Source organism: Pseudopodoces humilis, chromosome 6, assembly GCF_049639895.1.
Source record: "Pseudopodoces humilis isolate 2021_Gansu_Grassland_sample_001 chromosome 6, ASM4963989v1, whole genome shotgun sequence".
Taxonomy (NCBI): domain Eukaryota; kingdom Metazoa; phylum Chordata; class Aves; order Passeriformes; family Paridae; genus Pseudopodoces; species Pseudopodoces humilis.
Window position 1 is genome coordinate 42,634,668 of NC_142205.1, and position 14,631 is coordinate 42,649,298.

Genomic DNA, 14,631 nt, shown 5'->3' on the forward strand with positions numbered 1-14,631 from the left:
TATGGTCCTCCAACTGCCTCCTTCCTGAGTGTCCAAGAAAAGCCACACCGACAAAACATAGCTTTTTGCTTAACTAGCTAAAATGAAGCTTCATTTTAAAGCAAGTTGGCTTAAATTGACACTCCTTAAGAACAGTCTGGCTAGAATGTATTTGAGGTACAAAAGCACAAGCATGCATGAGTCTAAATATTTAGCACAATTTTTCATTGCAGAGTAACCTCTTATCTGAAGACCAAACAGGGAGACAGAGAAATTCTCTGAAATGCAGAGAATATGGGCCTTTCACTGAAAGCCAATGACCCTTCTGGACTTAAACTTTCAGGCTTCAGCCAAAAGACCCACATTGCACTTTAAGCTTTGTGCCTTAGGTGTGTATGCACAGACACTTCTTAGGCTGCCCAGTTTGTCCTGGTGGCCCTTCATTCATTTTTCTTCAAGGCTGTTATATTTTCCTTTCCTTCCAAGTGCCAAAAGCTGCTTACCTATTTATGTAATCCTATTGCTCTCTCATTATTTTTTTTTCAAATCCATTTTCTAACAGTTCAGTTCATTGCAGAGTTCATGAAAATGCCCATATGAAAACTTGTCACCTATTCCTAGTTGGTCAGAAGATCCCTGGTTGCTCTTCAGGGACACTACCACATAACAGATAATTCTGTGAGGTACATGACAAATGATCACATGTATGAAGTCCTGTGAAGAAGGCAACGAAAGACTACATCAGATTTTCTGGATGGAAAGAGATTTCAAAGACCTCAGGAGAGTCTATTACAAGACATGGGCACCTACATCAGCTCCTAACTTGAGCTCACAGCTTGCTTTTATCACTGGTGAACTTCAGTACTGGAACAAAGAGCCAAGGTGAGAACTCTTTAACTTGCTTTTGTCAGGGAAGGTTGTTAAATCACAGCTTCTGGTAATCAGAGCAAGATTCTGCTTAGCAATTGTTTCCTTTGTCAAAGGATCAGCCTTTTCAATAACTGAAATGCAAACAAGCCTCCTTTGATTTTCAATTAAAAAAAAAATAAATAGAAGGGCTGAAGATAAGAGCAGATACTCTGCTTAAACTGGCAATTCCATCCAGTTTCCTAGGATTACCAAAGGAGCTTGGATCAGTAATCCAAGTACACATTTGTAACTCCATTCATTAAGTACCCCTTTCCTTTTCTCAACTTTACTTAAGAGCTAAAATTTTACCATTACTGTAGGAAACTGTGTTTATAAATGCTTATATACAAGTACATTTATTACTCCTCATTCTTCCTAGAAACTAAGTTACTTTCAGTTTTCTTAAGTTTGATTATCTTTTAATGTAGTTTTTGAACAGGTAATTTAATTTGTCAACCTTCCAAATGAATGACAAGCCATTCCAAGAACAGTATAGGGAGCAGGGGAAACAAAACAAAATTCTTAGTTTGATGCAGTTAGTTGAGAACCAGTAAACGCATCCTTTCATTACTGGTGCACATCTATATGTATTCTGGTACTGCATGATGAAGGAGGAAAAAAGGCATGGGTGTGTGAGCTGTGTAGTTTTGTTTTGATTAGAAGCAGATAGCCTGCAAATTAATACATGACCATCCATGTCATATCCTCATCCTCTGGAGATGAATATATTAAATATACAATACTCTGTACGATGAGACTAATTTAAAAAAGGAGTTCTTGCTTTTAAAACTATTATTTTTCTATGTACTTTTAAGCAAGTGTTTGATTTGCTCCAAAGAAAGCTTAGTTTAACCCACTAAGACTAACATGAGTGTGAGTGAAGACACAAGTCAAACATCAGCAGGATGACTGATTTCGAACTGCAGACCTTTGCTAATGGCATTGCTGCGTAAACCGTAAAAAGCACAGCTAGTCTCTCAAATGCCAGATGCATATTTCATGGTCAGTAGCTGGAAAACATCCTCCTAATTGCAAACTGAACATGCTGCATCTAAAGATGATTAAAAATACATTTTCTCTATAAGCTTCATCTGTACACTATTGATCTTGGTGGCACCTAGACCAAGCTTAAAATTATTTGTAGAGTTCCACTTTTCCAAGTAGAAACATATAATTTTAAAAAATAGATACTTAATAGTTCATTAGCTGATATTGCTGACAAGACTTTTTAGTTTAAACCATCTTTCTGATACGATTTCTGAACAACAATCCATCTTTAAACAACAATCCATTAAACTCTTGTAAATTATTGGCATTCTGATGCATTTTGAGTAAAACTGATGCAACTCATTTTAAAGTCTCTCCATCAGCTAGGATAGTCCAATCTTCATTTCATTTTTTCACTACTGTTTCTCTTCTTGAAACAGGAACAATTCCCAGCATTAAGAAAGACTCCCCCAAATAATCTAACACTTGGTACTAAAGTTTTTGTAACATGAAGTACATTTGCATATGTAACATATTTTCAAATTGATTTCAACATAAGAGAATAGCTGGGTGTATCAACAAAAAAACCACCCCAAAAAACCAACCCCCAAATTATGTGCTCCAAAAAATCCAGTAGCTAAATCAACATTAGCTTTTCAGCATTCACCTTTCAGATATTAAGATGAATGAAAAAACTGAACAATACAGAAGTATTTTCTCATGTCTCTATACCCTGACAATTCCTCATAACAATTTGTCAAGCTGAAATTTTCATTGTTTAGAAATATGAGAATAAGAAATTTTTTAAGGACCGAAAAGGAAAAAGAAGTTTTCAAGTACAAATTACATGTAACATGATGTTTTTATGGTATTCAGTAAAGTCTGGATGTTTTACCAAAATTTATTTTCACACAATCATATAAGTTAGTTTTAGAAAATCTAACCCTGAACTGGACTGGCAGTGATGCCTCTGAGATCACACATTCAGAGAGTTAAAAAAATAACTATGTGGATATTTGTAGTTTGAAATCCCGTCCATTTGAACCACTTGCCTTTCTTGTTACAGGATAGAAACAGAGAGAGCTAAAGTAAAAAGGCTGACACCAAAATTGCTACATGTGTTGCATCTGGTAGCTTGCTAATTTTTGAGAAAACAGTTTGCCTAGACATGTTTAGGTCACTGGCTTAAATGTAAAAGCCTAAGACATAATAGTTATCAATAACCAGACATTCTGAAAACTTGCTAAATAAAAAAGGAATGCTGACAGGCAAGATCCCAGGCTCCATAAATATTAGCAATCATACCACACAGAAGTCACTGCAGTCAGTATGTAACTATTTATGAGAGCTCCCCTATCCAAAGGCATACAGTAACAAAGCATAGCTATTGTGAACAAAAAAAGCAAAGGCCCAACAATGTTTTAATAAAGCATAAACCAACATTCCTCTTATTGCAGTGAAAGAACAAGAAGTTTGAAATTCTATAAATGTTTATTTTACAGTAAGCACTGAAAGTGTTTAGCTGTTTCCAATTACAAGCTGACCAGCAATTCAGAATAAAGTCCCTACCGTTTATACATTTATGCTGCCAGGCAAACTTTACTAGAAAATTAATTATGAGAAAAATTTTATTGGCTCCCTAACACCTCTCTCTTGTGGGCAGAAAGAATTAAACATATGTAGCAGGTTAATCTTGATATAAGGTGGAGCTTTTTTCTGTTGACCTTATGAAAATCTACATAAATTACAAATTATTGTAAGCTTGCATTCTCCATGTCTTTGTTATCTACCATAACCTTTAGAGCATCTAGCAACAGCAAGTCTCCAACTCTGTATACATGCAAGTTATGTCACATAAGAGACAAATCTCTTGACGATGGCTGCTCTCCCATACATATTCCAGCCCACATAGACACACCTCAAAGGTGAGAAACAATGATCCTGTCCTGCACCATCTGAAGCAGGATCATAAATTTAACAGAAAAGTATAAAATCCCACTGTTTGTTTGGATTTTTTTACTTCAAATGAATCTGATCAGTTTTTGCTGCCTTTGAGAATTAATTTATTAATCAATCCTATCTCACAGAATGTGTCAAACAACATTACCAAGTGGCAAAGACAAGCTTCTGAACTGCAGAGGTCATTAGAAAAAAATCCACATATTTTGCTGTTCTAGATATATTTTTACAATACCATTCCTGTAGAATGGAATTATCTGGATATATCCAGAAGATCAGACTACTACGTAGCTTCCTCTAGTGGTCAGTCCCTAAAGCTTGTTGCTTCTGCTATTTACTATAGTTACTTGTTACACACAAATTCTGTGTTCAAACACTAAATTTGAGAAGGCATTAAAATTTATACTGCAATGTATTTCTAACACAAAATCCAAGGAAAGTAAGCCAAAACACAGAGCAAAACATTTGTTAGTGACACTAGAAGGACAAACAGTGAACTCAGCAAAACCCAGAGTTACTAGTTTTACCATTTGCCCCCTTGTGAATATGCATTATAATATATTTAGTTACATGGTCAAGCTTGACTTTCCCACCATGAGATTCAGGAAGCAAAGACAGATGTTCAGTTTTTAGCTGAGTCTTCAGATATTTGCTATGAATCATTCAAACTTTTGTTTTGACCCTGAAAATGATATATGCGTGTGTGCGCACGTGCACATTTTAATGAGGCTTGCTGCTGTGCAATTGGTTTGCTTCTGCAAAACTCCGCTGAGGGAGAGGGCAACTAAAAAAGACACAGCAAAGTGTTCACATTTAAAGGCCACTGAAAACAGACAATAATTTGATACAGCCCTAAAATACCACAAGAAGAATCAAGGCAGGCCTCTGTGATACGGGATGAGAAATTAACAGGATGAAATTTTATGCTGAGCATCAGGAAGATTTCCTTACAAGCTGAAGTCATTAAGGATGAAGAGGGAAAACCCAAAGGTAGAAAGTGACAACTGCCCGTTACAAGCTATATTTTACTGAGAAATTCATCTGTTAAAAAGAATCCAATTACACAACATAACAGCCATCTCTGACTCTAAAATAAGGTAGTCAGAAATCTGCTCAGGTGATTTAACTGAAAATAATTCCAAGGTTATGTTATCTAAATTGTACATAAGTAGAAAATCATATCCCCTATGTGCAGTTTGAAAACCTGTGAATGCATAACTTTTATTATAAGGTTTTTTTCTGTGAAACAGCAGCAGTAACTTATATGTCTAGCTAAATGCATTCCATTGCCTGAGATTCTTTATTGCCTTCTTACTTTTGCCTTTGCACTTTTCTGCACTCTGGAGCCAAAAGAAATGCCCCTCAGCCTTTTTTTTTTTCCCCCATTCCAATCTCTTCCATAAAGCCCATCAACTTCCATTCAGTTTTGACAAGGATATTAATTCCCCAAAACTGACATCACCCTTTATTCACATACATTGCCAGCAACAATGCCAGTGCAGCAATGCCTGACGAAACATATAATGAAACAAAAACTTTTAAAATTGAGTTCAAGGATTAATTAATTTTGAAACATTACTGCATATTCCACTGGGAAGCCTACAGGTAGCTCAACAGTGCTAACCTCACAAGTCCCTTAAATGCTCCATCACATGGAGCGTCCACACATTTGGACAAAAAAAACCCAAACCCATAACATACAGACAAAAGACAAGGGCATGACTGAAGCAACTAAGTATTACATTTCCTTCCCTTTCTCTCTTTCTTTCCAGGATACTAGTCTCCATGTTGCCAGCTCATGCAGCTTGCCCTAGCACTGCAGCTGTGATTTGCTCCCTCGTGCCATGTTTAGGAAAGTGTTCACCATGACTGTTTCAAGAGAGGCTCTCAAACCATTCTGTGCAATGCTGACTGTAAGGGAACCTCAGCAGTTAAAATACCTGACACTACACATCCCTCTGCTGTTGATATCTGCCTAACCTCATTCATTTTTACAGCTGGAATCAGCTGGAATGTGTCTTCTCCTCAGGAGAGCAGGCAGCGAGGGATTTACAGCACAGTAACTAACCTCAGGTTTCAAGTTTGCTTATTCCCTGGCATACCATTACATCCTTGGGGAAAGATAACACAGCTGACAAAAAATGTCACAGCCTCTCAAAGTAAATAATATCTGTCCAAATTTGGTGAGTGCTGCCAACTCTGTTTATGTTCCTGGCTTTCTCTCAGAACAGCTCTAAAGCTGTGGATTTTGTTAGTAAAATAAGGAAGGAGAAAGATTTAGCCACATCTCTTTTCAGAAGAAGTTCTGTGCCTGTTTCTCGTCACTCTGTAACAGCATTTTGGCATTACAGCAACCTGAATATGCAGTGGTGCTTGGGTAGCAATGTAAGAACCTAATAAATAAAACATTAAAGCTGCAGTAGAGAAAATTCAATAAAATTTCATGCATGCTTTTCATTTTTCATGCTAAGGATCAGAATATTAAGTGCATTTCACTGCCAAATTCTGTATTAGTCACTCATCATTCCTTGTATTCCATTAGAGTTTAGAAACTCCAACCAAAACCCAGCATGACAGTACCCAGTCAAGAGTGTGATAGGTGTGATAACCTACTTTCATGTAAGTGACAATTAAGCGTCTGTAATGAAATGTTTATGTTTTAAATGGGCAAGATGAAGGAAGTAGAAAGATACCCATCTTAACAGCATGGAACTGAAGGTAAACAGGAGCCAGAGACGACTCTTCCTACACACATTCTAGGGCACAGCACAAGTTATAGAATTAATATGGTTCTGGAAAGGATGATCCTGATGTTAATTCTGAAGCATCAGAGTATTTTAATTATAGGATTGCTTCTTAACTGCTCAGGTGGTGGCAGAGTAAATATCAATAAACCTTCTCATATATAATAGAGCAGAACATGCAAAGAAATGGTCAGTGTACCTGTTTGTATTGTTCAGCTCTAAAAAGGAAAGCAGCTATTCTCTGACTACCCTCTGAATACCAGATTTTAAGCTAAAGAAGTGCACACCTTTTCAGGCAAAAGATCACTTTAAACAATACACAACTTACGCATCTCTTCAACCACATCTGGATCACATTCCCTGTATTTGTCTATTTCTGTCTTTAGCTGCTCTTTCTTCTGCCGAAGGGCAGCAAGTTCCTTCAGCAGAGCTGCACGTTCCGCCTAAGGATTCAAAGGATGTTGGGAGATACAAAAAAACCCCAAACATTAAAAATAGTAATTATCACACAAAGATTTTTAAAAAATAAAAACATTTAAGTTAAAAAAGTAGCGAAAGCAGCTGCTTTCACTACTACTTTCTGTTTATGAACCACTTAAGCATTTCATTTTATTCTCAGTGACACTAAATGATACTGAATACCAACTGTAAGGAAAAAAAATTAAGGCCAAAATGGATCAACAAAAGAACAATTTTCTACAACCTTTGAACCATAGTTTAACAAACTCCAAAGAGATCTCTTAATTATTGGGCTTAAAGGTTAAGCAGTATTTAGGAGTGCTAGTCTTGTAATTAAAGAAGGCATTACAGAAAAACTACCATCCACCCTTCCAACGAATTGAGATGCTGTGTATGAACACCCTCTGAATTTGTCTTCTTTCTTTTTCCACACCATTTAAGAGCAATGGTCTCAAAAATAAATTCAGATATTTATTATATGGTAGTCTTTGCTGGAATTGTACATAATATTGACCTCAAAGATGCTATTGATCAATAAGAATTTGCAGACACTGATTTGACATGAGCTCAGCTCATGTGCCAGCTCAGCACGTACTTCTAATTCAGTCTGCAGTTACAGACAAACACGGGAACTGGCTGATACTCAAGTAACTCAAGCTAGGGTAGCCTAGAAGAGCCAGACTGCATGAGTTTGTAAGCCACCAAGATTTTACCAATGGCAATCTGTGTGGTAACCCAGCAGTCTGAGGTGTTTGTGGATTTTGGGGTTTTGTTTAAGGTTGTTGGGTGTTTTGCCTCTCCGAACTTCTATATTCCTAGTGCTTTTGCCAACAGTTTGGATTGGGCATGTTCTGAAAATGCAGAATGGAAATCAAGTTTCCAGATGCTGAGGTATGGAGGTGAGATGCTTGGAGAGCTACACTGCAATCTGGACTTCTTAGGACTTTTTTCTGATGTATAATCAGGAACCAAAATACTGGAAATATCAGCCAGAACAGGATTTCCAGACCAATAGCTTTCTGTAGGGCAGGCCACATGCTGGAGAAGCCCAAGGTTGAAACAGTTTGTTTGGAAACACAATCAGCACAACTACGTGAGAAACCTGCCTGTGATTCCTGATGACAGTTCATTGCAAATGAATGATTTTAAGATCATTCTATTAAAGATTAAGATACTGCCAAAGCGCAGGTTTTAATTGAATTTGTGGAACTACAACTGTAACAGAGTTTGATGGTAAGGTTCACTCTCTTCTTTACTAGATAAATGAAACATACATAGGGAAAACTTAGTGTTTCAACAAAACAGTTTGGATTCAAAGATTTGGCACTTTCCTTCAAAATTCACTTCTTCCTGAAAGCTTCTGGCTGTCCCTGTTTAATTGGAGGTTTAAGTCACTTTAGACTGAGCATCTCAATGCAAGTCAGCAACTTAGAATACCATATTAAGTGTTTCTAACTAGTATGTTGGTTATGCCAAACATGAAGACTAGATATTTTTTTGCAGTGTTAACAGCTTCAGCATGCGAGAAGCACCGAGCTTACATGGCTGCTCAGGACAGTAATTTAGTAATCTACATTACAAATAACCAAACAACATCTAAGTGTAGTTACCAGATTTGGCAGTTCAGCAACAATTAGCAACTTTGGCACACACCTCTGGGTAGTTCAAGTTTTAAGATATTTTTAAATCTGAAAATGCCTGAAATACTACATTAGTATTTACAAGAAGTACATACTTGTAGCAATATTTCCTTGTAGGATTACGTCCCCCCCAAAGCAACTTACAGTATCTTCACGTCCAATTTTTGATTTCTCAATGCTTTTTTGTAAAGCCTCTTTTTTCTGACTGCTTTCAGCAAACTGATAAAGAAAACAAAGAACAAAATTATACTTTTTCGGTAACATTAAAAATAGCTATAAAATGTGCATATATAATAATGTATTTAAATTAAAAAGTGGAACTACCTTTTAAAATACATGTATTTTTTTTAAAAAAATAAATTTTTAAAATACAGGCATAACTTATGTAATAAAGACAAAATAAATACAAAAGTGTACAAATATAAATCTGAGGCACTGAATCATAAAAAAGAATTACAGGAAGCAAATTTAATTCTAAGAAACTTTCATTCCTGTGGCACATAATATTGTTATAGATATGTTCAGCCTGGGACTAAAATCCTATTTCATACCATAATCTGGCATCTCTCTGCAAAGGACCCTGTAACATGGAGGCTTTGGATTTGATGACTTCCTTTGGTCCTTTTCCAGCTGTCCCTATTCAATGGCAGCAGCGACAAAAGCTCTGGCAGGTCCACCTGCTCAGCTGTGGATACCGGTGTTCCCGAAGTCTGGTACGCCACTGGCATGGCCCCAATCCCTTTTACATGCTGATGAACAGAAGTCTCTTTTCAAAGGCATGTAAAGCTGTGGCCCCCTTTCATTGCGTGCCCCTTGCACTGCTAGACCTCACAGATAACCCTGCCTTCAGGCCTGAGGCAGAGGAATCTCACAGGGCTGGTGTGAATAATCCTTCCATTTTTCTGTTACATCAGGAGAAATAACTTGCCAAGAGAGACCTCTCTCCATTAACCTGCCACCCATCTTGAACCAGGCCTTTCCAGTTCAGCTGGCAGTTTTCCAGAGATACTTTGGAAACTCTTAAGCTGAGTAGGAGTATGACTCAAACCTCAGGGACACCATACTCAGCATCAGAGAAAGCACCTTAAAATATTAAATCAGATGAATGAGAATGAAAAAAAAAACTAATAAAATACAGTTTGAAAACCAGTTACTGCATTGAAACAAACACAAAAGGGAAAAAAAATAAAAGAAACAATAACATGCCTTTTAAGTACCCTTTGTTTTAAACAAAGGGTACTTAATACATTTAAAACATTTTAGTTTTAAAATGTTCTGAGCACCAATCAGTATATTGCACTAACTGTGAAAATAACAGCTGTCAGAGCTCAGGTTTTACTCTGCCCTACCCCAAAATCCCCCACATGAATCCTCCACTTCTACATTCCCTTTTCCACTGAGGATCCCACTGAGTGCAAAAGCATTCTCAGATATTTCTTGAAACCCTCAGCCTTGATAATTTAACCATATGGTTTGTATCGTGCAGCTGATATAAATGCCTTCACACAACACAAACTGAACTCCTTTGGAGCTATAATCACTTCTCAATTTCAATCTAACATTTAGTCGATATTTTCAGAATATTAAATGTAAATGTATGATAAATATCAGGCAGAGTTTACTGCCCAGTCTTGAAGATCAGTCATAACACTATAAAGAAACTCCATACTGCTAGTCCATAAAGATTAGGACACATCCCAGCTGCAGCTCACTGGGTTTAGTAGTTCCCTTCACAGATCAATTTTTAAAAATAATTACTTTGTGTTCATGCGTGTGTGAGCATGCATACAGACAAGAAAGTCCTTTCTAAAAGAATGTTTTGGTTTTCTTCAATTTATATAGGAATTACACCAACGGCAAGATATAATTAGAGGAAAAATATGTCCATCTGTTTACTTGCTACTCTCAGTGCGAGTAACCACAGAGGCACTGTAGGTTTCACTAGGTGGCTTAAAGTACACCAACATCTTCATTTTAGTGGATAGTAAAAGAATACTCTTTCCAGGCTTTCCACAAAACTCTTAAAAGAGTAAGTGTGTTAGTCCCCACATGATGTCATACTAAACAGAGGTATACAGTTCAGAAGAGGGTAAGTACTTAGGTGCAGTTCGCAGTTCATGAAATCCAAGGAAGACAAACCCCAGAGCACATCATTTGGCATCTCTGAACACAGGATTTTTCTGGAATAAAATCCACAGCGGAGGTAGAGAAGCCCAGGAGCTTACGCTGCAAGTACAAAGAAGCCAATGTTCTCTGCAAGAGAGGTCATAAAGGTGTAACTTTCTCAGGTTTTTTTCATACTCATTATGTTTTTAAGGAAAGCTTCTGCTTTCTCTAAAACAGCTGTACAGAAGGAGCTGTCAAGGTAGTGTAAATCATAAAAGCTGGTTTCCATCTTGGAAGTACCCAAGAAGGCCTCTTATAATTTTCTTGATCCTCTATATTCCACAACATTTAATAACGCAAGAGACACTAATGACAAACTGTGGGACATAAAGGAATTTCTTAGATTCTGTCCCACACAACATGCAAGGTTGCCATGCCATGAGGTTAGAAGATCTTCCTTTGTCTAAAAGCAAAGATGATTTTTACATAATCTTATTTAAGATATTGTTTTCTTACAGATTTTAATTGCTTGGGTATTTTTTGATTTTTAAATTATTCTTTAATTATTATTTCATGTAACAGAAAAAATTACGAAATAAAATGACACCTCAGCTCTTCATGTATTATTTCAAAGTCATGGTGGTTATCCTCTATGACAACAAAAAAAAGATGAGGATAAGGAAAGGAATAGCAGGAGGCAAGATACTGAAAAACCAGTAACAAAAAACTAACAGAGGACAAGGATTCAAAGGGTAAGGAACAGATGGCCAGGGTTTGTATAAAGAATCTATGACTATGGGAGAAGCAGAAAGGCTTGGACAGAGAGGTGGGAACACAGCTGAAAATAACTATAATGAAAGAAGGAAAGGCAGTCAACAAGGATAAAGAAGTCGGAGGAAGATGGGTACACATAATACAATATTTAATTGAAAGGTAAGTGCAAATGGCAAATAACAGGTTATAGAGCATTAAAAGAAAAAAACCAAAATTTGCAAACATTGTGTAGGCATGATAGCACAGGACCACATCTGGACAAGTACAGTGATTTACTTTCCCACTCACCAGCTGTAGAAAAGCCTGATTGCAAAGAAGCACAGTAGCAGATGGAGTATTTCAATCCCTCGAACAGCCTTGGGGACATTTTTCAGGGGGACTGGCAAACAATTTCTCAAGGAACATTAACCACTCTCAGAGAAATCGGACTCCTGGCAACAGCAGAGAGACTAGTCCAGAGATAAAGATACTGTGTCCCCTCTATGTTTCTTGAGAGAGATGTCTGGGCTGACACAGGAACAACCTTCTTGTGAAGGTGTAACAGACCAGGTGTGGAGAAGTACAGAGATTCTGCACCACTACAAAGTTTTGTGTCTCTAATCTGACTGCTCTGAATCAGCACATGATTAAGCAAGATGCAAGAAAGCAGTAAAAACATCATCTAGAGGAAAGAAGGAGAGGAGACTAAATAATTCAAAATTAAGAAGTTAAAAATGTTCTCCACAAGAGCATTTTCATGTTTTCAAAACACAGTGGGAGCCTGCAAGAAGTCAGTTTAATGAAGAAAGTAACTAGCATGTATAAAACAGGAGAGCTGGTGGACAATTTCTTTAGTTTTACAGACCAGTGTGATAAATGGCCACTAGTTTTAGACATTAATTCAATCTGAAGTCCCCTAAAGGGATGATTTTTCCTACTCTGCAAAGGCGTCACAATGTTTAGCTATAGATGTGTGCAGCAGTTTGGGTGTTCAAAGTGCTATGTGCCGATGATAACCAACAGTTCCATCATGGAACCTGGGGTCTGGTTTGTATCAAAGAACACAGATTAAACCTACACACATAATTTATAATCTAGCACAAATGCATTAATACCAGGGCTCCACTTCAGCAAGCCACTATTGTACATAGTGTACATAGAGGAATGTTTAACCCCCAGTGAACAACAGCAGCAGGTTTCAGTTCCACTCCTTCTCAAAACCTGCTTGATAGACTTTTATTCTAGAATAAAAAACTACTTTTGTTTTTGTTGGTCTTATGCCATCTGATTACTTGTTTTTAACCACTCTAACCACCAGTATCCCACCAAACATGTAGCTTGCCTCAGCAGCATATTAAAATATCTACAAACCTAGTATAAGCCATGCAAACCCAGCCCCTGAGTATGTTCACTGGGCAAGAATCAAACCAAGGTCTCACATGCTAACCACCAAGAGTGCTCACAGCTGTTAGCCCACTATCATTATGGTCTGAAAGAGAAACATCATCCGTTCGGTTTTCTTTCAGCCAAACAACCAAAAATGGTATTAAAAACTACTGCTCTTGTGAACGCCACTCACTGTGGCACTACAGAAGAATTAAAGACACATTTTTAAATTATTTCTAACTTGCCAAGTTATTTGCTTTGGGTTTGAAGCTCACTGTGCCTTGTTTCAGGCTGAAGGCAAGGCTAGTTTGCTTTCGGCTTAAACAAAAGCAGTTCAAGAGGTTTAGCGTAACGTTAAGCAGGAGATAGGTGTATTTCTTTTCTATGTGAAAACTAACTCACTACTGAAAAACTTAAGTGGAATTGACAGAAGGCATGGAGAGAAAGTACTTCAAAGCATTCCTCTAGATTTTAAAGAAAGATACAAAACATTGAAGCTAAAAACAGACTAATAATATATAGAGAGGAAAAATGGAAAGATCAACAGCCAAAGAACAATCTGAAAATGTTGAAGACAGACCTTTGTGTTAAAAGAAAGGCACAGGACATTACTAAAAGAAATCACTTAACAATTACTGTTGACTAAAACTTACAGGAAGAAAAATCCCAAAGGGCAGCACACTGAAGTGCAGAATTGCTTTCTAAAGTGCTACACTAAGCAAACATACAGCTACTCCTTTTACATACACAGTCACAAATCCATGCTTCCAAGGGTTTCCAAATACACACAAGCAAACTTTGCAGCCAGCTAATTATGGTCACAGCAGTGTGAAGAGCCCTCCTGTGACCTGCAGTACTGTGGCTTCTGCTCTGATCTCAAGATGTCACATATCACCCATGAAATGCCATTTCTCCATATAACGCACCCAGTGAACTGAACTACAGTAGGAGAAGCCAGCAGGTCTGCTGGGATGGATTCATCAGTCAGGGATGTCTGCAGAAACAGCAAACATGCACTCGCTACATAAATACAATTAAGATCTACTTTTTTAATCTTTTAACATTTGTGAAAGGAAGAGAAAGCAGCATGCAAGGTCCTAGCCTGAGTCACTCTGAGTCATTTCAGCAGTATGAAGTAGGGATTTGTATTTGGTGGGACTCAGAAGGAGCAACTAGGAGACTACAATAGTTCAGAAAATACAGGTAAGAAACAAGAGTAGAGATCAAAGCAAGACAGAGTAAGAATTTTTAACTTATAAACTGAAGACTGTAGAAAGAGAGAATGGAAGAGTTAGGGCCCACCGTATTTCTGCATTCATAAGAACTCTTTTTTTTTACATACTGCAGTATAGGTATCTTGGAAAAATGTTCAGTTCAAGAACTCTCTTCTCTCTATGCACGATATAAACTTTACCACAAAAAGATTTTTAATGCAATCTTTGAAAGAGTCAGTTCAAAAACCTGGGAGAGGATAGGGAATAAGCTTGATTTTCTGGAGGAAAAGGATTACAGAATTGGTCAGGTTGGAAGGGACCACACTGGATCACCTGGTCCAACCTCCCTGCTCAAGCAGGGTTGTCCTAGAGCACATTGCACAGCATTGTGTCCCAATGTTCTTGAATATCTCTGGTGGAGGAGACTCCACAACCCCTCTGGACAACCTGTGCTGGTGCTTGGTCCCCTGTACAGTGACCTTCTTCCTCATTTCA

The 14,631-nt window shown here is 37.5% G+C and overlaps 1 protein-coding gene across 1 annotated transcript in view; it reads right to left on the reverse strand.

The window, feature by feature from the left end:
* The window catches only part of MND1 (meiotic nuclear divisions 1), a 41,083-nt gene that overhangs the window by 10,262 nt on the left and 16,190 nt on the right, over positions 1 to 14,631 (reverse strand). The window contains exons 5-6 of the mRNA XM_005517565.3: positions 8,822 to 8,896; positions 6,907 to 7,021 (exon numbers count right to left, since the gene is read on the reverse strand). Coding sequence (XP_005517622.2) covers positions 6,907 to 7,021; positions 8,822 to 8,896 — 190 coding nt within the window. The remainder of the gene's footprint in view (positions 1 to 6,906; positions 7,022 to 8,821; positions 8,897 to 14,631) is intronic.